This window comes from Delphinus delphis, chromosome 1 (assembly GCF_949987515.2).
Source record: "Delphinus delphis chromosome 1, mDelDel1.2, whole genome shotgun sequence".
NCBI classification, from domain to species: Eukaryota; Metazoa; Chordata; class Mammalia; order Artiodactyla; family Delphinidae; genus Delphinus; species Delphinus delphis.
Window position 1 is genome coordinate 39,012,464 of NC_082683.1, and position 24,209 is coordinate 39,036,672.

Genomic DNA, 24,209 nt, shown 5'->3' on the forward strand with positions numbered 1-24,209 from the left:
CTGACACCAGGCTCCTCTTAGAGGGACACTGAGGGCCGAGAGAAGCCAAGTACCTGGTCTGCCCAGGCTCCTTCCTACGAGGACAGGCGCTGAGGTCCTCACGCAGGCAGTCAGGCTCTGAAGCCCATGCCCTCCACCTAGGACACTCTCTCCTCCCCCTGCTTTCCCCACATGCCCAGCAAGAGTGCTGAGCCCTTAGCTGACATTCCAGGTGCCCTAGCTCACAGAGGTCCAGCCTGGTCCAGAGGGCAGGGCTGGCTCCAGTTAGGGACAAGCTAGCAGATGGGACGTTCCTCTGGCTGGCTGGATGCTCTGGGCTGAAACAGGAAGGGTGACGCTGGCCAAGGATCTCAGCCTGGAGCAGGCATGCCAGCTGCCAGATGTGTACATGGTGGGGCGGCCGGGCCCTTTGAAACACCGTCGGAAAACTCTGAAACACTTCTGGACGCTGTGGCCTCATGCCCCAGAGTGGGGAGAATGGCAGGCCATGGGCATTTGGCCGGGAGGAGAGAAAGTGGCTGGGCGTGTGCTATTTGCTGGGTCCCTCGTTTCTAAGGTTACCAGGGCCCTACATGGGCTGTGGTTGCTCTTCTGTGCTCAGCCATGAGCTCTGAGGAGTTTTTGTTCCTGAGGCCCCTGAGTGGAGAACCAGGGCGGGGGAAGGAGGTGGCTGGGGTCTTGCCCTGAGGACTGTGGGGATGAGGAGAGGAATTGGAAGGCAGCTGGACATGCATCAGGGAAATTTCAACCAATCAATTCTCACCTCCTCCAGGAAGTCTTCTCTGACCTCCCCTCCCCTTCCTAGACTAGGAGATGACAGATGTGCTCAGCACGAGCAGAGCTGTGATAGGGAAATCCTGTGGGACTGTGGGATCCCAGAGAAGAGGTCCCAGAAGGCCCAGTCAGGAGAGGGGAAGGTCATTCGCAGGAGAACAGAGGGCCCAAGTAGCAGCTGGATGGCTTTTTAGGGAGACGGGCATCAGAAAGAATGGCCTAGTCAGTGTTGACCATTGTTCCACTCCAGTTCTAAGATTCTCTCACTTCTCATCTCCACCTTGATTTACCCATCTGCCAAATGGAATAATAATACAATCCTGTCTCCCTCCAGGAGGCAATGAGGACGTGAAAGCCGCGTAAGCTGACGGATATGGGTGTTCTTCAAGCAGGATGGTGCCCACTCTCCAAGGAGCAGTCGCTGCTGTTATTCATTTTTAAATGTTACTGGTGTTCCATGTGTCGGGCTTCTATCTCGCCCTTCTCTCAAGTCCGGGTCTTCGCCATGAGTCGACTCCTGTGTCCCAGCCTCACAGGCCTGTTCCTGATTATGGGCCTGTGGCACTTCAGCTGGGGCTCAAGAGGGGCTGGCGCAGCCTGGCTTTTAACTTGTCAAATCCTGCTTTCTGCTTGGACTTCTGCTTACTGCGGGTGGGTGGTGTGGGGGACGGGTGGCAGCAGTCCTATGTGGAGGAATTTCCAGGTCCTAGCGGGCTCTTAGCTCCATACTCCTCCCAAGGAACCCAAGAGAGACTGAAGCAAACTCTGCTAGAGGGTTAGAATTCTGTGATGAGGGAAGGCTGGGATATCAGAACCACACAGTCTTAGAACAGCAGGCTGTTAGGGTCAGAGGACTTTGTAAGGTCAGAAGTTAGAATTATATTCAGGCTGTAGCACACTGGGGTTACGGAACATACCAGTGGCTCTCAGAGTTCAGAATGAATGGGCCCTGCAGGCTAACTGGTCTACCCTTGAGTCTGGCTCGTGTCTCCAGCCCAGCTCAGCCAGCTCCCGCATTATGCCTTCTGTTCCAGGTCTCAGGATGGCTGAACAAGTGAACACAACCTGAGGAAGCCCCAGTTCCCTAGAGCTAGGGACAAAACTGTAATTTTCTTCTAGTGCCTGGGGCTGAGAGCCCCTCTCCCTCCACCCCAGAGGCCTGGAGCCCAAGAGATACCATGTGACTGAATGGAGGGAACTTGTTTCTGGGTGATTTGGTCTAGTACGTCTTTATAGAACATCTCCTGGGTGTTGGCAGTTCTGCGGAGATATGGGCCTGCCCTGGAGTAGTTCACAGTCAGCGGGATGCTTATTGAGCAGTGGCTTCTAGGATGAAATCAGGAAAAGGCCTGGAGTGTAGGTGCATCTGCCTTTACACCCTAGATGTCCAGTGTTGCTGCAGAAAATCTTACAAGCTGGGATTTGGGACCGCTGCAGGTTCACAGGCCCTCAATCACCAATCAGTATGGTCTCTGCTCCCAGCAATCAGAGCAGATATGGGGCAGGAATGTGGCCTAATCCAGGTCCACAGCAGACACCACTAATCAATCAGACCTCTTCTCTGCTGAGCTTCGATCTGGTCTTGTCGTCCTTTATACCGCACTCCAGGTCACCATACCAATCAGTCACAGCTGGCTCATGATATGAAATTCATTTAACTTCCTGTCAATGTCAGTTCTTGTGGCCAATCTCTCTTACATTTACGTCAAATGTTCTCCTGTCTTCAAACCAAGAACCAGCCCCCAGGCCCCTCTTTCTCTGCACATGACTTCAACCTCTACAGAGTGGAGCTCTGATTAGAAGCCAACAGGTCACCTTTCCACCACCAACTTACCATCCTGCCAGCCTTCTCCCTTCTCCAAGTGCCCTTTTCTATCCAAGGCCATATCCTCTACCTGAGCTCTGGCCCCCAGCTTTCCTGCTTTCTTGGAAACTTGGGCGAGTCATTTTCCCCAATTTCTCTCCTGTATCATTGGCCTCACCCCTCCTATTGTATGCTTTTCAGCATGTTTTAGGCTTGCTCGATTCTCTCCTATCTGAAGAGAAGGCGGGTGGGTGGGAGAAACAATACAGTTATCAACTTTTAATTTTGCCAAGTAAGGGCTCTGAAAGCCCAGTTTGTCTCATTTCACCACTATTTTCTTTCTAAAGAGGAAGCTATTTAACTTCAAACACAGTAGAAGGAAGATCATTTCAGAATATAAGCCTGTAAATTTAATACACTTCATTAATAAAAAAATTCACCATCTTCTACTTATTTTTCTCCATTATTTGTAGGCCAGAGGAAATCCGAGGACACACTTAAGATCTGTGAGGACACGTAGGCTCAGCTTGTCAAACTGCATGGGCCTGGCAGTCTGGAATCAGCCCTCCCCTAACCCTGGGCCGGTGCACCCCTCCATGGCAGTGGCCTGGCTCCTTCCAGAACATCCAGGTTTGCACACTGGCCACAGTCACCTCCCAAGGAGGTGGGGCTTCCATCTGGGTCCCCAGCTGTCACCCAGGCCTGCTCAGAGTTGTCACACGTGTCCACACCCCAACTGCCCTGGAACCTGCTGAATAACTTCCAGAAGAGGTCAAACAGCTCCTGAATACAGAAACAGCCCAAACGCTAAGGAGAGTACTCTTCTGTGGGATGTACCAGCTAAAAAGACACTCTCCTGCAAAATCGTCAACCTTTCTGGAAGTATACAGCAAGGGCACCATGTACGGGGGGAAATGGCCAAGACCAGGACCCAAGGGGCCAGGATTCAAGTTGAAGGTCTGCCTGCAAGGCCTTGAGGAAGCCATTCATCTGCTCTGGGCCTTAGTTTTCATCTGCAAAATGAGTATAATAACCCCCTTCTCGTGGGCTTATTGTGAAGATCAGAGGTAATGTAATCTAAGAGCCTGGAATGGTGGCTGGCCCACAGGAGGGTCTCTGTGATAAGGATCCCTCCACCACAGTAGAGAGTGTAATGCTATTATCTAAAGTACGTCTAGCACAGTCTGATGAGGCAGGTGTATGATCCCCATTTTACAGATGAGAGACTGAGGTCCTTGGAGGTGAAATGGTTTTCCCAAACTCTCTTAATTAACAGTGATGGAACCCGGCTTTATGCCCAGGCATCCTGACTGCAAAGCTCTGACCCTTTGCATCAAATCTCCCTGTAGAGCAGAGCAGAGGAGGGGCCGGTCGGCCTGAAGCACTGGGAATCCCAGTCTGTGCTTGTGGACTCTCAGGAAGGGGTTCTGGAGCCGGGGTGGGCTGGGGAAAGATCTGGATGGGCACGGGGGGTGGCTAGGCAGGTGGAGGCTCTTCCTCTCCCTCACCCTAGTGAGCCTGAGGCTGGTCTCAGGCCGGTCTGTTGTAAAGTGGCAGAGCCTCAGGCTATAGAATGACAGGATGGGCAAGGCCAGGCTGTGGGCGGCTGGGAGTCTTATAATCATATTTCTGTCCTAAGCTATTTCCTAGAGACATTCATGAAACTGGATCTGAGAGACTGTTGCACGAACAGACACCCTCTGGGGGATGGCGAGGTGTATTTCCAGGGGCACAGACCCTCCCTCCCTCCCTCCCACAGTGCCTTCTTTGAGGGCCGGACAGGGGATGGGCAACGAGTGAGGCTGACTCAGGTCCCCAGTGCTCGGGGGTCTGGGAAGGCCTGAGTTGGAAAAGGCACCCAGACGGGAACGTGTGCCATGGAGCCTGTGCGTCTGTAGGTCGCATGCTGCCGAAGAGTGCTGGGCCTGTCCCTGCACGTACGTCCTCAGCCTGCCTTTGGATGTGGGACTCAGGAGCTATGTGGCCATAAGGACACAGCGAGGCAGGCGTGGACTTCTGTCACCACGAGTTGTGTGTGGACGTGTCCCATGCTGACACACTGTTACAGGTCCTCTCAGCTGGCTCCCTGACCGCACGTGAGAACAGAGCCCCTGACCACGGCTCTGGGCCCCGGGGACCAGTCCCGGCTCTGTCCCCATCTCGCCATGAGCTTCACCCACGTCCTGGCGTCTGTGGAACTCAGTCTGCCCGTGGCTATGATGAGGTGGGCAGGCTCGAGCTTGGAGGCTGAGTCCAGCTCTGAAATGCTCAGGTCGAGCGTAGATGTGCAGCACCGAGCAGGCCATTTGCTCCAGGTGCTGCTGAGCCAGAAGTGGCATCTGCCGGCAGGATGTGCCCACAGCCCCGGGCCTGTTGCCATAGGACAGACGGTCTCTAAGAGCCAAGGTGGGGCTCCCATTGCCCTCACTTTACTGCTGGGCTGTTCTAAGCTCTCCAGGCCAGGAGACCAGGATTGGAGGATCCGGTCAACATTCATTCATCTGTTCCTTCCTTCACTCATTCATTCTTTCATACCTTCACTGAGCTCAAAACATATTACACATGACTGAAAAACACAGGCATGATGAAGTGAAGCCTGCCTTCCTGGAGCTCAGGACGCTGGCAGGAGACAGAGCCAGCACCCTGCACTGGCTCCACCATGGGGAGCAGCCTGGAAGTGGGGAGAGGACCAGGAGGCTGGAGCTGATGGAGGCTTTGGACCAGGACAGTGGCAGTGGGGATGGACAGAGTAGACAGCGGTGAGGTCTTTTTGGTGGTCTGTCAAAAAAACTGACCAGGCCCGTGCTCTCCGACTGCCAGTGATGGCGGGTCTGGGCCCCACGCTCCAGCGCCATCCATTTTCAGGGCTAGTTGATTCGGCAGAACCTCCAGAACGAACATGATCCTGCCAACATCTTGATTTCAGCCCAGTGAAATCCATTTCGGAGTTCTGAGCTCCAGGACGCCGTGTGGCTGACAGGGTCTTGGTGCTCCAGCCTGGTGTCAGACCTGAGCCTCTGAGGTGGGAGAGCCGAGTTCAGAACATTGGACCACCAGAGACCTCCCGGCCCCACGTAATATCAATCTGCGAGAGCTCTCCCAGAGATCTCTGTCTCAACGCTAAGACCCAGCTCCATCCAACGTCCAGCTAACCACCAGTGCTGGACACCCCATGCCAAACAACTAGTAAGACAGGGACACAACCCCACCCATTAGCAGAGAGGCTGCCTAAAATCATAATAAGTTCACAGACACTCCAAAACACACCACCGGACGTGACCCTGCCCACCAGAAAGACAAGATCCAGCCCCACCCACCAGAACACAGGCACCAGTCTCCCCCCACCGGGAAGCCTACACAAGCCACTGAACCAACCTCACCCACTGGGGGCAGACACCAAAAACAACAGGAACTATGAACCTGCAGCCTGTGAAAAGGAGACCCCAAACACAGTAAGTTAAGCAAAATGAGAAGACAGAGAAATACGCAGCAGATGAAGGAGCAAGGTAAAAACCCACCAGACCAAACAAATGAAGAGGAAATAGGCAGTCTACCTGAAAAAGAATTCAGAGTAATGATAGTAAAGATGATCCAAAATCTTGGAGATAGAACAGAGAAAACACAAGAAACATTTAACAAGGCCTTAGAAGAACTAAAGAGTAAACAAACAATTATGAACAACATAATAAATGAAATTAAAAATTCTCTAGAAGGAATCAATAGCAGAATAACTGAGGCAGAAGAACGGATAAGTGACCTGGAAAATAAAATAGTGGAAGTAACTACTGCTGAGCAGAATAAAGAAAAAAGAATGAAAAGAATTGAGGACAGTCTCAGAGACCTCTGGGACAACATTAAACACACCAACATTGAATTATAGGGGTCCCAGAAGCAGAATAGAAAAAGAAAGGGTCTGAGAAAATATTTGAAGAGATTATAGTTGAAAACTTCCCTAACATGGGAAAGGAAATAGTCAATCAAGTCCAGGAAGTGCAGAGAGTCCCATACAGGATAAATCCAAGGAGAAACACGCCAAGACACATATTAATCAAACGATCAAAAATTAAATACAAAGAAAAAATATTGGAAGCAGCAAGGGAAAAGCAACCAATAACATACAAGGGAACCCCTGTGAGGATAACAGCTGATCTTTCAGCAGAAACTCTGCAAGCCAGAAGGGAGTGGCAGGACATATTTAAAGTGATGAAAGGGAAAAACCTACAACCAAGATTACTCTACTCAGCAAGGATCTCATTCAGATTTTTTTTTTTTTTTTTTTTTGGCGGTACATGGGCCTCTCACTGCCGCGGCCTCTCCCGCCGCGGAGCACAGGCTCCGGACGCGCAGGTCCAGCAGCCATGGCCCATGGGCCCAGCTGCTCCGCGGCACACGGGACCTCCCCGGACCGGGGCACGAACCCACAACCCCTGCATCGGCAGGTGGACTCTCAATCACTGTGCCACCTGGGAAGCCCTCTCATTCAGATTTGACGAAGAAATTAAAACCTTTACAGACAGGCAAAAGATAAGAGAATTCAGCACCACCAAACCAGCTTTACAACAAATGCTAAAGGAACTTCTCTAGGGGGAAACACAAGAGAAGGAAAAGACCTACAAAAACAAACCCAAAACAATTAAGAAAATGGTAATAGGAACATACATATCAATAATTACCTTAAATGTAAATGGATTAAAGCTCTAACCAAAAGACATAGACTGGCTGAATGGATATAAAAACAAGACTCGTATATATGCTGTCTACAAGAGACCCACTTCAGACCTAGGGACACATACAGCCTGAAAGCGAGGGGTTGGAAAAAGATATTCCATGCAAATGGAAATCAAAAGAAAGCTGGAGTAGCAATTCTCATATCAGACAAAATAGACTTTAACATAAAGACTATTACAAGAGACAAAGAAGGACACTACATAATGATCAAGGGATCAATCCAAGAAGAAGATATAACAATTGTAAATAATTATGCACCCAACACAGGAGCACTTCAATACGTAAGGCAAACGTTAACAGTCATAAAAGGGGAAATTGACAGTAGCACAATAATAGTAGGGGAATTTAACACCCCACTTTCACCAATGGACAGATAATGCAAAATGAAAATAAATAAGGAAACACAAGCTTTAAATGACACATTAAACAAGATGGACTTAATTGATATTTATAGGACATTCCATCCAAAAACAACAGAATACACTTTCTTCTCAAGTGCTCATGGAACATTCTCCAGGATAGATCATACTTTGGGTCACAAATCAAGCCTTGGTAAATTTAAGAAAATTGAAATCATATAAGGTATCTTTTCCAACCACAATGCTATGAGACTAGATATCAATTACAGGAAAAAAAACTGTAAAAAATACAAACACAAGGAGGCTAAATAATATGCTACTAAACAACCAAGAGATCATTGAAGAAATCAAAGAGGAAACCAAAACATACCTAGAAACAAATGACAATGAAAACACGATGACCCAACACCTATGGGATGCAGCAAAAGCAGTTCCAAGAGGGAAGTTTATAGCAATATAATCCCACCTTAAGAAACAAGAAAAATCTCAAAAAAACAACCTAACCTTATACCTAAAGCAATTAGAGAAAAAAAAAAACAAAAAAACCCCACAAAGTTAGAAGAAGGAAAGACATCATAAAGATCAAATCAGAAATAAATGAAAAAGAAATGAAGGAAACAATAGCAAAGATAAATAAAACTAAAAGCTGGTTCTCTGAGAAGACAAAAAAAATCATAAACCATTAGCCAGACTCAGCAGGAAAAAAAGGGAGAAGACTCAAAACAACAGAAATAGAAATGAAAAAGGAGAAGTAACAACTGACACTGCAGAAATACAAAGGATCATGAGAGATTACTACAAGCAACTCTATTCCATAAAATGGACAACCTGGAAGTAATGGACCAATTCTTAGAAAAGCACAACCTTCCGAGATTGAACCAGAAAGAAATAGAAAATATAAACAGACCAATCACAAGCACTGAAATTGAAACTGTGATTAAAAATCTTCCAGTAGGGGCTTCCCTGGTGGCGCAGTGGTTGAGAGTCTGCCTGCCGATGCAGGGGACACGGGTTCATGTCCCGGTCCGGGAAGATCCCACATGTCGTGGAGTGGCTAGGCCTGTGAGCCATGGCTGCTGAGCCTGTGCGTCTGGAGCCTGTGCTCCACAACGGGAGAGGCCCGCGTACCGCAAAAAAAAATAAAAAATCTTCCAACAAACAAAAGCCCAGGACTAGATAGCTTCATAGGCAAATTCTATCAAACATTTAGAGAAGAGCTAACACCTATCCTTCTTCTAAAATATAGCAGAGAGAGGAACACTCCCGAACTCATTCCACGAGGCCACCATCGCTCTGATACTAAAACCAGATGAAGATGTCACAAAAAAAGAAAATTACAGGCCAATATCACTGATGAACATAGATGCAAAAATTCTCAAAAAACTGCTAGCAAACAGAATCCAACAGCACATTAAAAGGATCATACACCATGATCAAGTGGGGTTTATCCCAGGAATGCAAGGATTCTTCAATATATGCAAATCAATCAATGTGATAAACCATATTAACAAATTGAAGGAGAAAAACCATATGAGCATCTCAATAGATGCAGAAAAAGCTTTTGACAATTTCAACACCCATTTATGATAAAAACTGTCCATAAAGTAGGCATAGAGGGAACCTACTTCAACATAATAAAGGCCATATATGACAAACCCACAGGCAACATCATTCTCAATGGTGAAAACTGAAACCATTTCCTTTAAGATCAGGAACAAGACAAGGTTGCCCACTCCCACCATGATTATTCAACATAGTTTTGGAAGTTTTAGCCACAGCAATTAGAGAAGAAAAAGAAAAAAAGGAATCCAAATCAGAAAAGAAGAAGTAAAGCTGTCACTGTTTGCAGATGACATGATACTATACATAGAGAATCCTGAAGGTGCTACCAGAAAACTACTAGAGCTAATCAGTGCATTTGGTAGTGTAGAAGGATACAAAATTAATGCACAGAAATCTCTTGCATTCCTATAGACCAATGATGAAAAATCTGAAAGAGAAATTAAGGAAACACTCCCATTTACCATTACAACAAAAAGAATAAAATACCTAGGAATCAACCTACCTAAAGAGAAAAAAGACCTGTATATGGAAAACTATAAGACACTGATGAAAGAAATTAAAGATGATACAAACAGATGGAGAGATATAGCATGTTCTTGGATTGGAAGAATCAACATTGGTAAAATGAGTCTACTACCCAAAGCAATCTACAGATTCAGTGCAATCCCTATCAAACGACCACTGGCATTTTTCACAGAACTAGAACAAACAATTTCACAATTTGTATGGAAACACAAAAGACCCCGAATAGCCAAAGCAATCTTGAGAAAGAAAAAAGGAGCTGGAGGAATCAGGTTCCTGGACTTCAGACTGTATTACAAAGCTGCAGTAATGAAGGCAATATGGTACTGGCAAAAAACAGAAATATGGATCAATGGAACAGGATAGAAAGCCCAGAGATAAACCCACGCACATATGGTCACCTTATTTTTGATAAAGGAGGCAAGAATATACAAAGGAGAAAAGACAGCCTCTTCAATAAGTGGTGCTGGGAAAATTGGACGGCTACATGTAAAAGAATGAAATTAGAACACGCCCTAACACCATACACAAAAATAAACTCAAGATGGTTAAAGACCTAAATGTAAGGCCAGACACTATCAAACTCTTAGAGGAAAACATAGGCAGAACACTCTATGATATAAATCACAGCAAGATCCTTTTTGACCCACCTCCTAGAGAAATGGAAATAAAAACAAAAATAAACAAGTGGGACTTAATGAAACTTAAAAGCTTTTGCACAGTAAAGGAAACCATAAACAAGATGAAAAGACAACCCTCAGAATGGGAGAAAATATTTGCAAACAAAGCAACTGACAAAGGATTAATCTCCAAAATTTACAAGCAGCTCATGCAGCTCAATAACAAGAAAACAAACAACCCAATCCAAAAATGGGCAGAAGACCTAAATAGACATTTCTCTAAAGAAGATATACAGATGGCCAACAAACACATGAAAGAATGCTCAACATCATTAATCATTAGAGAAATGCAAATCAAAACTACAATGAGATATCATCTCACACCAGTCAGAATGGCCATCATCAAAAAATCTAGAAACAGTAAATGCTGGAGAGGGTGTGGAGAAAAGGGAACACTCTTGCACTGCTGGTGGGAATGTGAATTGGTACAGCCACTATGGAGAACAGTAAGGAGGTTCCTTAAAAATCTACAAAGAGAACTACCATATGACCCAGCAATCCCACTACTGGGTATATACCCTGAGAAAACCATAATTCAAAAAGAGTCATGTACCAAAATATTCATTGCAGCTCTATTTACAATAGCCCGGAGATGGAAACAACCTAAGTGTCCATCATCGGATGAATGGATAAAGAAGATGTGGCACATATAGGAATATTACTCAGCCATAAAAAGAAACGAAATTGAGCTATTTTTAATGAGGTGGATGGACCTAGAGTCTGTCATACAGAGTGAAGTAAGTCAGAAAGAGAAAGACAAATACCATATGCTGACACATATATATGGAATTTAAGAAAAAAAAATGTCATGAAGTACCTGGGGGTAAGACAGGAATAAAGACACAGACCTACTAGAGAATGAACTTGAGGATATGGGGAGGGGGAAGGGTAAGCTGTGACAAAGTGAGAGAGTGGCATGGACATATATACACTACCAAACGTAAAATAGATAGCTAGTGGGAAGCAGCCGCATAGCACAGGGAGATCAGTTCGGTGCTTTGTGACCACCTAGAGGGGTGGGATAGGGAGGGTGGGAGACGCAAGAGGGAGGGGATATGGGGATATATGTATACATATAGCTGATTCACTTTGTTATACAGCAGAAAGTAACACAACATTGTAAAGTAATTATACTCCAATAAAGACGTAAAAAAAAAACCCAGAAAAAAACAAAACAAAACTGACCAGGAATCAGCTGGATTTCAGAGATGGGGAAGAAAGTGGAGGTGGTAGGGAGCCTGCGTGCTGGCCTGGTGCCTGAGTGGACATTTGTGCTGCAGTGGACTTGGGGTTTCAGTGTCAGTGGTTGCCTGGGCCATTGTGATTTTCGTCTCTAGGCTCTCCTGTTTCCACACCCACAGGAAGAAGCAGGTATTAGCTACCCCCAGCCCCTGAGTGACTGGTCCTGAGCCCTGCAGCAGGTGGGGCAGGTAGAGCATGCAGAATGCTGGATCCCTTACCGGCCTCTCTCAGTGACCGGGCTCTCTAGGGGCTCACATTAGGGGAGGAGCCTGAGGGCCAGTTGAGTTCCCAGTGGTGCCCCTTTTGTGGTCAGCTGTGGGCCGGTTTAGCACAGGATACACTGCCCAGATGCCCACAGGAGGGAGGGCTGGGGAGCCTGCTGGGATGGTGAGTGAGGGAGAGTGCGTGTTGGGGAGCACTTGCTTCCCTGCATGGTCCCCAGATCTGTTCTGACTCAAGCCAGGTCCCCAGCAGGTGTCCTGCTGTCGAAGTCCTGCTTCTACTGGCTCCTTCAGGCAGCCCCTCCCACCGCCACAGGAACCCCACTCTTCTCAGAAATCTGTTTGAAGAGCTCCTAGAATCACAGATGGCCCAAGTGAGTCCTGGGTCTTTCTGCTCAGATGAGTGAACTGAGGCTGCCAGAGGGGAGGGAAGAGGCCACATCAGGCCGTGGCACAGCTGCAGCGTTAGCCCAGACGTCTCCGTCCAGCTGCAGGTGTGGTCTTATAGAGGCTGTCCCAGAGGTCCCGCGTTTCTGAGGCCCTCCCATACGCCTCTGCCGTGCTGAGGGCCGAAGGGGAGGGAAGACAGGTGCAGACACACACAAACCCTTGAAGTATTTGGGGTTGAACAGTGGGGGGTGGGTGAGGCAGACCTCCAGCAGTGGACACGCCCTGTTATGAATCAGGATGTCCACACAGGCCCTTCTGTGTTAGACAGGCTGCTCGGCTTGATCCAACTCCGCCTGACGCAGGCAGGCAGCGTGTGGGTAGCGGGGCAGGGAAGGGAGGGGAGAGAGAGGACAGCGCCAGGGAGCACAACGCCCACGAGCACGACGCCCACCAGCCACCTCAAGGGGAATTCGTTCAGCCCAAATTGCAAGCAGTGTGAGCAAGAAATACGTTTGTCCTTGTAGCACCGGAGCAAGAGCTGATAAATAAAGGAGGCAAATGCAGTATCTTTGTCCCAAGGTGGACAGCACTGTCATCAGGAGAGACAGTCATGGAGAAAGGAAGACAGAGTGAGGGAGAAGAAGCAGGAGAGGAACAGGGAGAGAGACGCTGAGCAAGTCCTGTACCTGTACCTGCGTGTCTGGACTTCCCAGAGCCCCAGAAGGAGCATCAAGGTCATGGTCCATATGGTGGTGATAAAATTGGTATTAATTGTCACCGTCATAACGATGCCAATCGTTGTGGCTGCCATTTTGAGTTCCAGCTAGGTGGTACTAATCTTTGCAACTATTCTACAAGGTAGGTCTTTTCAATTCATCACATAATTACTGTTATCACTGCCCATTCATAGAAGAGGGACTTGAGCCCTTGAGAAGGTCCCCTCCGAAGCCAGGCAGTCTGGAGGGGGTTGGGCTGGGATTTAGAGCCAGGGCTGTGGGATGCCAGAGCCGCCTTCTCCCCACTGGGCCACGTGGCCCTCACTGACTTGGCCTTGGCTCTGAGGGGTGGGCCCAAGCCTGGGCTGGACACTGGGAGCTGGCTTCAGTTCTGGGCTCTCAGCATGGCCTCCTGGGGCATGAAGGAGCCACAGAAGTTATCCTGGTTTTGGCAGTGGTCCCTGCCCTTGTCCATGGGGACTGTCACAAAAGAAGCCTTGACCGGAAGCAGGGGACCTGTGTTGGATTCCAGCTCTGCTGAACACTGTGTGGCTTTCCCTGCTCATTCAGGGCCTCAACTTTTCCCTTTACGAAGTAGAGGTCAGAAGAGGGTCCAGCAGCCCTCCCAGCCCTTAAGGATCTGGCAAACAATCCCTTCCCCACTCCGGTCCAAACCTGCTCCGAAGGCAAAGAAGCAGATCTTGTCTTCGTTCTCCTGCAGAAGAGTCATGACCCTCTTCCCCATCCGCTCATTCCTCTTGTAGATGAGCTCCTGGCGGAAGTAGCTGTCGATCTCCTGGGCCGTGACCTGCTCGTGCGGCGGAAGGGTGGTGTTGATAAAGTTGGGTAGCTGTAAAGGCAAGACAGAGACTGCTGCCTTCAGTTCTTCCTGGAGCAGAGTGGCTTTCAATAAACACACACAGCCCAGCGTGGGGCTGGGTAACTTACCTTTATTCAGGTAATTGATGCTTTTCATCAGTTCCCAGATGCTTTGAGATGACTGTTGTTATCCCAGTTTCACAAATAAAGAAAGAAGAGCGAAAGATCCAGAGATAGGTGGAGAGCCACACAGCTAAGTAAATGGCAGAGCCAGGCTGGAGCCCTTGGACGCCACCCTCACACACGTATCACTCCCGCGTCTCTGCCTTGTTGAACCTCAGCTTCCGGACACAGAGGTCCTGGGAGGCTCTCACTGTAGCACTGACCCTGTCACTGGCACATACAGGGAATCTGGTTCAGCAAGCAGGTGTGGAGGGTCTGCCTGGTGTAGCGAAAAGGCTGACCTGGGCTTCAGGCCCTGTTCTGATGCTGTGTGACTTTGGCCAAATTACTTAACTTTTCTGAGCCCAGGTTTCCTCATTTATAAGTTGGGGCTGATGGTATTGAGGGGGATTGCATGAGATGATGGGTGTTGTCGTGGACACCTTTCAGCCCACCCCACCCTACAGAGGTCAGAGGAGCGGTCATAACCTTTGATTCTCCCAGTGTATCAGCCCTGGTTGGCCACTTTCTGTTGCCACCACTATCTCTGCATCCCCAGCTCCACCGCTGCTCAGGACGTAACCCAAACCCTCCCTCCCTTCTTGAAAATTTCAACTCCAGGACCAAGGCTTCCTTGCATAACAATGGTTTGTTCAACAACCTGGCTTGGAGCTATCCATATTTCCCAGCTCTCGGCCCCATGTCCACACTCAGCCGCATGGCCTGGGGCCAGCATTTCTGACATGTCTTTGAACGAGGCAGAGAGCTCCCTGAGTACAGGGACAGCACCTCTGTCATTCCTGGGCCCCTGCTGCCTGGCACAAAGTAGGTGCCCAGCACAGGTTTCTGGAGCCTTGAACATAAAGATGTGCCGTCCCTCCTCACCACATCGCCTCTTCCTGTTCTTCTGTTCCCGACACATTACCTCTCTAACCTGCTCCAGTGCTGTGGCCTTCAGCATGTGGGTGGGGTGGGAGAGGAAGCCATGGACCACGGAGGACCCTGAGGCCATGAGTAAGAATACCTGCTCTTTCCCCACAATCCACCGGTGTGATTCTAACCTCCAAGCCCTTGCTCACAAGGGGTGCCGCCTTCATCACTCTGTCTTCACCAACCCAGGCCCAAAGCACAGGACACAAGGCCTAGCTGACTTCTGAACTGGCCAGATGGCGAGTCCAGCATGAGGAGACTAATTTCCTGCAGGTTTTAACCCAGCCACATGGATTCTAGAGCCGCTGACGAGTTGTCAGCCCTCCTTCTGAGGAGAATGGAGGCATCAATGGAGGCTGAACCCAGAGGGACTCTGGGGAGGCTGGGACATCTGCCTCTGCTATCTGTTGGCCAAGGACCAGGGCATTCCCTGAGTGAGAGGGGCTTCTCTGCCAGAAATGCCTGATACGCTGTTCTGGGAGGAGCAAGACATTGATATGACTGGTATGCCCTAAACTTGAGCAGTGCACAACCTAGATAGCTGTATGCAGCAGCTCTGCCAGTGCCCAATCAGGGCCAGCACAGAGTTGGTGCTTGGGGACTGTTTGGCAAATGGATATATAGAGGAAGGAATAGAGTTCTTACTCCCTCCCCTAACCATGGAGGGGATGCTTGGCAGCCCTGATAAAACAGGCCACACGTGGACTTGACGCCACCATAGGAAACACTGCAGGCTTCTGAGTGGGGGAGGAGCACAAGAGAGGCTGTGACTCAGAAGGGTTATATCTGGAAACCTGGCCCTCGCAGGCTTCTCTCCGTTCCTTGGGTGTGGAAGGAACGTGGGACGATGCTGCACTGACAGATAAACATTTGTTCAATGAGTGGACGCACTGATGAATGGGTGGCCCGCAGGCAGCAGCTCTGGAGGTTGTGAATGTGAGTCCTGAACAGCTGGGTCAGCTCGGGTTGGAATCCTCCTTTTGCCACTTACCAGCTGGGTGGCCTCTAACTCACAGGTTACTTGGCCCCTCTGAGACTCAGTTTCCCAATTGGTCATATAGGGGCTATATATATTGTTATAGGAATTAAACAAGGTCAGTTTTGGAAAGCGCTTAGCACAGCACGTGGCACAAAGGAAGTCTTGATGAAACGTCAGCTTTGTACAACGAGCCTGGAGGATGGGGCTGGCTGCGTCATCTTTCCCCTCTGACGGCAGGGGCTACAGTGAAGGGTGGCCTTGGACAGGGGATAGAGATGGAGATGACAGAGAGGCGGCCTTCAGAACCATCAGAGAGCCTGAAGGCAGCATTCTGCTTCCCTTCCCCTCTTCCGAGGGTCCAGGCAGAGGCCTTCTCCCTGGGATGTGTCCAGCCCGCCCTCCTCAGTCCCCTGACCATGAGTGTGCATTTGTGGGTGATGAATCTCCATTCAATATGTAGGGAGCTTGAAAAAAAAAACAAGAACTAGAAAGTTCCATGTCAAAGCCACAAAGAAGCTGGGCTAGCCACTGGGTTCCGTGGGCTGCCCTGCAGCTGGCTGACATTCTCTGCATGTTTCATGCTGATGGGTCCTGGCTCCATGCCAAGGACGAGGCCTGGCTGGATGGAAGCAAATTAATGATGTGATTAGACTTGTTGGGAGTCTTAAATCTCTTGCAACAAGTTCAAGTGCAGGATGTACGATAACATTTTAAAGAGGATACGTTAAGTCCCCAGGACCCTAAAGTGATAGGTCCAAGATGGAGTGATGAGAAGATGGGCCAGGCAGAGCTGGAGTGGGGCCGTGAGGCTCCCCTGACCCCCGACTAGGACTGGGTCAGGTCTAGTGGTCAAGGGCTCAGGTCTGCTGATGTCACAACCTCAATGTCCTCACCCCTTCTCTTTATCCTGTCCATCCAACAGACACCTTCTGAGAACTTCCATGGGTCCAGCCCTGTGTCCAGCTAGGAGGCCCACAGATAACCCAGGGTCTGCTGCCCTGGACGAGGCTCACACCAGTGGGGATCAGGACACTGGGGCACACATGTTTTAGAGGGCAGTGAGGGATGTGGGAGCCTGGAGGAGGCTGCTAATAGGGTGACAACGTGTCTCGGCTTGTTGAAGACAATCCAGGTTCATGGCTATGGTAGATTGCTGCATGGCTATTCATTATTCTGACTCAATTACATTTGACCTTTTACTCTCAATAGTGTCTGAGTGTGGACAATAAATATATGCATTTCTATTCTCCACCTAACACAGGCTGGGGGCTCAGAGGAGTCTTCCCAGGGGAGGGGCCTTTGGATCACCCTGCTGATTTGGGGGCACCGACAGTGCTAGTGACCGGAGAGCTGCAGGAGGCCAGGGCCTCAGCCATTTCTGAAGGTGTGATGGAGGGGGGGTGAGGTGAAGCCGACCAAGGGTGGGGTGTGCCTGGCCCCTGTCCGCCAGTATGATCATCCTGCGCCCTGCATCTGTCCAGCCCCGGCCTCCAGAGGCCGCTCCAGCAGCCTCGGCACTGCAGCCAGAGGCATCTTTCTGACCACGTCCCTGTCTGGCTTAAACACCCCAGGGTTTCGGCCCCTCAGTGAACATTCTCACCCCCATATGGTCTGCCGTCTGCTTTGCAGATCATTCCTCAGGACCTCCCACTTTCCTGTGCCCCTGCCACGCAGCTCGCTCTGCCTGCCAGCCCCTGGCTTTGTCCACACCTGGCCAGACTCTACTCTCAAGCCTGGTCCAATACCACCTTCACCTGAAGCCCTCCCCGGCTGCAGGCGGTGACTGCCCCCTCCAGCCCCTGTGACATCAAGACCTCCAGCCGCAGACCCCTTCTCTGTTAGCACGCGGGCACTGGATTTAGCCTTGCTGCCCTGACACTAGGCTTGTCTGTGTCTGGGGGCGGGGCTGCCTAGTCCCTCCCTCGAGGGCTAGACTCTGCCTGTGCACCCCTGGGCTGCTATTCTAACCTGGGTGGGCCAATCTACCCGTGCCCTCTGCTCTACTTCAAGTACAGGCACTGCCGGGAGACCCCCGACGTAGATCACCTGTCAGAGACACGCCAGTGGTTCTGGACACCGCGCAAAGAAAATCTGAACTTGTCATCCCCCGGGGTCACCCCCTTCTTCCCTCTCTCAGTTTAGTGTCCTACTCTCTGTGGCCAGGGCCCTGTCCGGCACACCACTCTCCCCAGCCTGGCCATTTCATGGCCAAGCCATCCTGAGTGGTGACCGGGTACCCCTCAGGCACACAGCTCCCTGGCTGCTCAGGGCTCACCAGCCTCTGCCCAGCGGAGGATGCAGTGCTAGGCTCTGTCACAGGGTGGGTGGATGGCTGGTGAAACGCCTGTGAGCCTCGTGCTGCCAGGGTTCTCCTCCCTCTCTCCTCTACCAGAGAGAGTCAGGGCACCCAGAATCCCAGCCTTCTGTGCAGGGCCTCCGCACCCTTCCTCTCCCTCACTCTCTGCTCTGCACCGAGCACAGCACACGCCTGCATTTGCCCGTGCAGCATTGCTCACTGATACTCGCTCTGTGCCACGCCCTGCACTGGGCAGCACGACGAGAGTGGACAGCACACCCTTGCCCTCGAGGAGCTTGGGGTCTAGCGGTGTCCCTGGCTATGCCTCCAGCCCAAACTCTCAGCCCTCCTCCTGCTGTCTCTTGCCTCCGCTCGTCTGCGTGGTTTCCTCTGCTGGAATGTTCTTCTGCCTCCTGTCTGTGGCCAATTCAGGTTCTTCTCTGACCTCTCTTATTTCAGGAATCTTTCCTTCTCTCTCCAGCCCTTCCCCACCCCTACCCCAAGCCCACCTAAATTCCTGCTCCTGTCACAGGCTCCAAGGGCATCCTCTACTTCCCCTCGTAGCAAGGACCATGCTTCGGTGCAGTTGCTTGTTGAATCTCTCCTTTCTTCCTATGAGACCCTCAGCCCCATGAGGGCAGCTCTCTCTGGCGCCCCGCCATATCCCTTTCCATAGCACTGTACCTGGCATTTATACACTATTTCCTTCATTCATCCAATATCTACTGAGTCGTGCTCTGTGCCAGGCACTGCTCTAGCCAAGTATCAGTGAATAAAACAGACTCAAAACCCTGCCCTCAGGGAGTTTATGCTGTAATGGGAAAGGACAGACAATAAATAATGACTGATCAATGAATCAAGATATATAAGTGTGTGAGAAGATGATAAAGGCCATGAGGAAAAGTGGAGCTTCATAAAGGGGACAGGTTGGGGGGGAGGGGCGTCAGGTTGCAATTCTAGACCCGATCGGGGCCCGCCTCACTGAGACGATGATACTTGCATTATGTCTTGAAGGCAGAGACGGGGTAAGCCACGGTAATACCTGGGGAAAGGCCTTCCTGGCAGAGGGAACAGCCAGTGCAAAGGCGAAGTGTGTGGGTGGGCTCATGGGTCAGCAGGGAGGCCTGCGCAGCTGGAGTGGCATGTGGCGGGCAACGGGGGAGGCAGAGGACATGGGGTGGAGACTGGGGAAAGACCACGGGACCACGCAGGCCATCACAGAGACCCTGGCTTTATCCTGAGAAAAATCGGGAGCCTTTCAGTGTCCTGAGCGGGGAGGTGGCGTGTTCTGACTAATTCAGCTGCCTCTTGAATCAATGAATAATCAAGCATCAGAAACAGAAAGCACAGGGGGCCTAGAGGTGCCCGGGAGAACATCTAACCCCACCAAGGGTGTCAGGGCGGTTTCGCAGGTGAGATGACACTGGACCACGGCCCGAGTGGGAGGAAACTGGGAGGGAGGAACCTGAACAAAGGCAGAGCTGTGGGAAAGGGCAAGGTGCATGGGGGAAGCGCTACAAGTGGCAGAGGTCAGCAAAATGAGGTCTTTGTGGCAGGGGACCTGGGCTGTGATGAGGTCCATGGAGGGTAGGACATGGAGAGGGGGCCGTGGCTACCTACGAAGTACCTTGGAATTTATCCCGAGGGCAACGGGAGGCCTGGTGGAGCCATGCTCAGCTCCTGGGCTCCCACTCACTGTCTGCCCAGCCTGGGGTAATCTTTCCTCTAGGACTAGAATCGAGGCAGAGAGCCCTGGACTGGACTCAAGCCCAAGCTCTGAGCACCTGTGAGCTTTCCCTTTCCTGGGCTTTAATCTCCCCAGATGCTGGACTAAACCTCAACGAGGCCTCCCTGTTCTTACAGGCAAAGCTTCCAGGGTCTAGGCCCCAGAGTCGCACACACCAGGCTCAAGCACTGCTCTTGACAACTTGATAACAACTAATAAGTGGTGTGGCCTTGGGCAAGTCTCTTCCCCTCCTTGAGCCTCAGTTTCCCCCATCTATAAAACGGGGGTGCCCAAGCTCCTGCTTACCGTGGCTGGAGAGAAGACTGCCTGCGCCTGGCACACAGTAGGTGTCTAATAAATGCCTTCCTATGGGCCTGGCCTTGGGAGCTAGTGTCCTGGAGCCTGCCTGGGCTGGGGGAGGGGAGCCTCACCTGGGATGTGTCGTGGTTGAAGATGACGGCGTTGAGGTCCCCACAGTTGTAGTGCTTGATGAGGTCCTCGGTGGTGTAGGGTGCCTGCAAGCTCCCGGCCCGCACACTCTCGTGCTGCAGCAGGGTCTGGTTCAGGGCAAACAGCACCTGCGCAGAGGGAGGAGAGGCGTCAGGACTGTGCTCAGGGACCCTGGCTGAGGCCCCTGACCCCTCCAGGACCGGCCCTCCTCCCGCTGGACTTTGGGGCAACAGGCCTGAAACGGGGTGTGTGAAAAGATGGGAGGGGCCTGACACCAGCTGGTACCACCCGAATGTTCCATGTCTCCCAGCCTTCACTCACTGGGCTCTCATCACGTGCAGCCTGCTCTCATCTCCAGCCCTTTGCCCTCACAGGTCCCCAGTCCTGCTCTGGGCATCAGTGTCTTATCTAATAATGTGGCAAAGAGAACCTAGCTGTGTCCAGGTTTTGGAATGATGGGCGAGTTTTTCTTTTGATTCCTTTCTTCTCCAGTGCCTAGATGAGTTCTAGAAGGAGCACAGACTCATTTTGGAATCAAGAGCGCCCCCAAACAAAGCAAAACAAACAAATGAACAAAAAACCAGAAAGCCCATTAGATGTCAAGGCTCAACCCAAATGCCACGTCCTCCAGAAGCCATCCTCACACCAGGCAAAGGCCTTAGGAGCTGAGCCCCCAAGTCAGATCCGTGCTGCCAGTCAGCACGCGTTTCCTCCAGCCCCTCTGTGCTCTGGGCCACCGTGCCAGGCCCTGGGGACACAGCTGTGCCCAGCCAGACCTGCCAGGCATCAGGATCACTTGGAGTGCTACACAAAAATCGCAGAGATTCCAGAACTGGAGTCTCTGAGGTGGAGCCCAGGATGTGTATTTTTAACAGGCTCCCTGGGAACTCTTTAGCGGTCCAATTGCTTCTGGCATTTGAGGACCGTGCCTCTCACGGAACGTGCCCTGCCCAAGGCACAAGGCCCTGAGAGATGATCTAAAGTGTCCCATTTTAGATGGGGAAACTGAAGCCCAGGAGGGGAGGGGAAGTGGCCAATTCTGCACGGCTGGGACTAGAGCCAGCTTCACACAGCTGTGCATCTCAGACTCCTTTGGCCAACAAAAGGGAGGAGCTTGACCAGTCAGTCGGTTGTTGAGCACAGATAGAGGGAAAAATGGTTGCAATTCTTGTGCAAAACGCCAGGAGGTGGTCTCGGGCCACCTGTCCTCGTTGTTTTCCCAGCTCCAGCCTCCCTGGCAGTCCTCAGGCCCTGTTCATCCTGTCTGCACACTGTCTTGGACAACACACCCCCAGCCTTAGTCCGCCTGCACCAGTTCAGGCCCAAGCCTCTCTCATTGGGTCCACTGCAACCCATGCTCCTCTCTGCAGACTCCCCGCCCCTTCCCACCTATCCCATATTCTTCTGCCACAGCTATCCTTTAAAAACACAAAGCTGATGGACTTTCTTTTTTTTGCTCAAAACTTTCATGGATGCCTCCTGCCCAGGGGATAAAAGTCTAGCTCTTCACTGGAGCCTGCAAGGCAGCGGCCTGGCCGCTGCTGTGGTCAGTGACCTTGTTTCCAGCCCCTGTGTCTCCAAATGCTAAACTACTCAGCAGTCTTCTGTCTCTGTGCTTTGTACATGCTGTTCCCTGTGCACAAGAAACCTCCCGCCTCCGCTTTCCACTTGCAAATCGAGACTTGGCCTTCCAGGGTCCGCTCAGATGTCTCCTCCATGAAGCTTCTCTGACCACCTGGGGGCTGGGTGAGGCCCCTCCCCAGAGCTCCCACTGTCTCCCTGTGTGGCAGAGTGATATAGTAATGGCCCCAGACCTTAACCCCTCCCTATATACATACCCTTGGCCATGGAACTCTGTAGCTCCTTCACATTCTGACTCTGGACTTGCTGCATTACAAATGGAGGCCAGCATTACAATCCTCCAGAGCCAAATGGGGGCAGCGTTACACACGTGCTGCTGTCTTTTACGCAACCACATTGCCTTGAGAGTAGCCCAGGCTGGCCTGCTGGAGGGAGGGCGAGAGGCGTGCACGGCAGAGCCCAGTTGCTTCCGTTCTCCCACCAAGGCTGTCCCAGTCCGGCAGACAGCCAGCCGGCTCCCAGACAAGCAAGTGAGCCCATCTGAGCCCACTGAGCCTGCCTGCCTGCCTGCAGCTGGGCCCAGACATGTGACGAAATGCTTCACAGCACAGCTGTGGTGAGAGATGAGCTACCCACCCTGCTTCCCTCCAGCAGGGCGTGAACAATAGATTGTAACTGCAGTTTAGCTACCTGTCTCCGCCCTTAGGCGATGAGCCGCTTGAAGACAGGAATTGCATCCTATTTATTTTTGCATTGGCAGAACTCAGCACTGTGCCTGGTAGAGGGTGTCACCCATCCTTCCTTTAGCGCTTTGACACCTGCTGTGGTCAATTCATAGTTCGACGTTGCTCAGTAAGCCCTTCAGACTAGCCCCTAGAACTCTGGCATTCTGTCTGCACTTGGGGCACGCTGCCACCACGTGGCAGAAGTTTCCTCCAAGTGGCATTAGCCACGTGGTTCCAGAGCACATAATCTGAACAAAAAAGCTCAGGCAATAGGTACACAAAGTCTGGCTTAAAATACTGTCTTGGGCGACGGGGCCAAGCTTGTGCTTGTGAGATCGCCTCCACCCATCCCCTTCTACTTTTGTTTCTGGTCGGGCAGGAGAGCTGGATTGCACTGAGCTCTGGCAGCCCAGCCTGCTTCCCATAATGAGCTGGCTGGAGATGAGGTCAGACCCCACCACCCCGACTCTGGGCCTTCTCCAGGCTTCCAGGTTCTAGCCACCACCCCTGAAATCCAATCTGCAGCCACCTGGTACAGGGTGTCGATGGCAGCAGGGTGGCTGGGGATGGATCGCAGCAGGCAGCGGCCTTGTTGCCGTGGACATTGCTAAGGCAAAAGGCACTTCCTCCTGCATAGCAGATGCCTGGGATGAAAGCGTCCAGGCGCGCTGGAGCGCGCTCCTCCTCTGGGGGCTGGGACACACAGACTTCCTGTGTCCACACCCTGTGCTGCACACACCTGCCCTGCTGCTTCTCAGCGCTGGCTCCACCTGGCCTGTGCTGAGGTCATCGGCTCGGGCGCCCAGAAGCCCCGGCTGGGGGGTGGGGAATGGCCCCCCGGACCCTCTTAGACACATGGAGTCACTTCTGCAGTCATGTGGCCCTCATGGAGCTGGGAGGTGTTCTAGTGAATAAAGCACGTCTCAGCCTGCAGGGCGCTCAGAACAGTCCTGGCATGTAGTGAGTGTGGAATAGATGCTTGGAAGAAAAGAGTTAGACCTAAACCTTCTCTGTGGAGCTAGAAGGGCCCAGCAGTTTTTCAAACCTTTTGTAGCCATGGAGTCCTTTTCTGTTGTTATTTTTTCCAGAGGAAACTTACTTGGAAATCAAACTGTGCAGCAGATAGAAACGGGAATTGCCCTCATTGAGGTAAAGGAGGCAGGCCGTCTACCTGAAGTCCCCCGGCTCAATGCCACCCCCGCGACAGGCTCCCAGCGCTTCTCTGTGGGACCCCACAGGTGCCCTGGAGCCTCGTTTGAGAACCACTCATCTCTTCATATGCCCTCTTCACATGGAAGGGGAGAAAAGACAGGGGTCCGGAACAGGCAGGATGAAGCTTGCCCCAAGGCCACACGGCGAGCTGCGGGCAGAGCGGGCTCCCTGTTCCCGGACCCCCAGCCTAGGACCTTTGGCTGTGCTCTGGACCATGTCTGGGGCTGGATTTCCCGAGGTCCACTGGCACAGTCCACGTTCATCCCCCACACCTTGCCATTTTCTTTCAGGAGCCTTGTGAAATAGCCAGAAAACAGCTAGGGAGAATTT

General features: G+C 51.3%; 1 protein-coding gene across 1 annotated transcript in view; it reads right to left on the minus strand.

Moving 5' to 3' along the window:
• The window catches only part of TRABD2B (TraB domain containing 2B), a 214,975-nt gene that overhangs the window by 19,411 nt on the left and 171,355 nt on the right, over nucleotides 1-24,209 (minus strand). Inside the window, exons 3-4 of the mRNA XM_060004944.1 lie at nucleotides 20,343-20,489; nucleotides 13,675-13,849 (exon numbers count right to left, since the gene is read on the minus strand). Of these exons, the coding sequence (XP_059860927.1) occupies nucleotides 13,675-13,849; nucleotides 20,343-20,489 (322 nt within the window). The remainder of the gene's footprint in view (nucleotides 1-13,674; nucleotides 13,850-20,342; nucleotides 20,490-24,209) is intronic.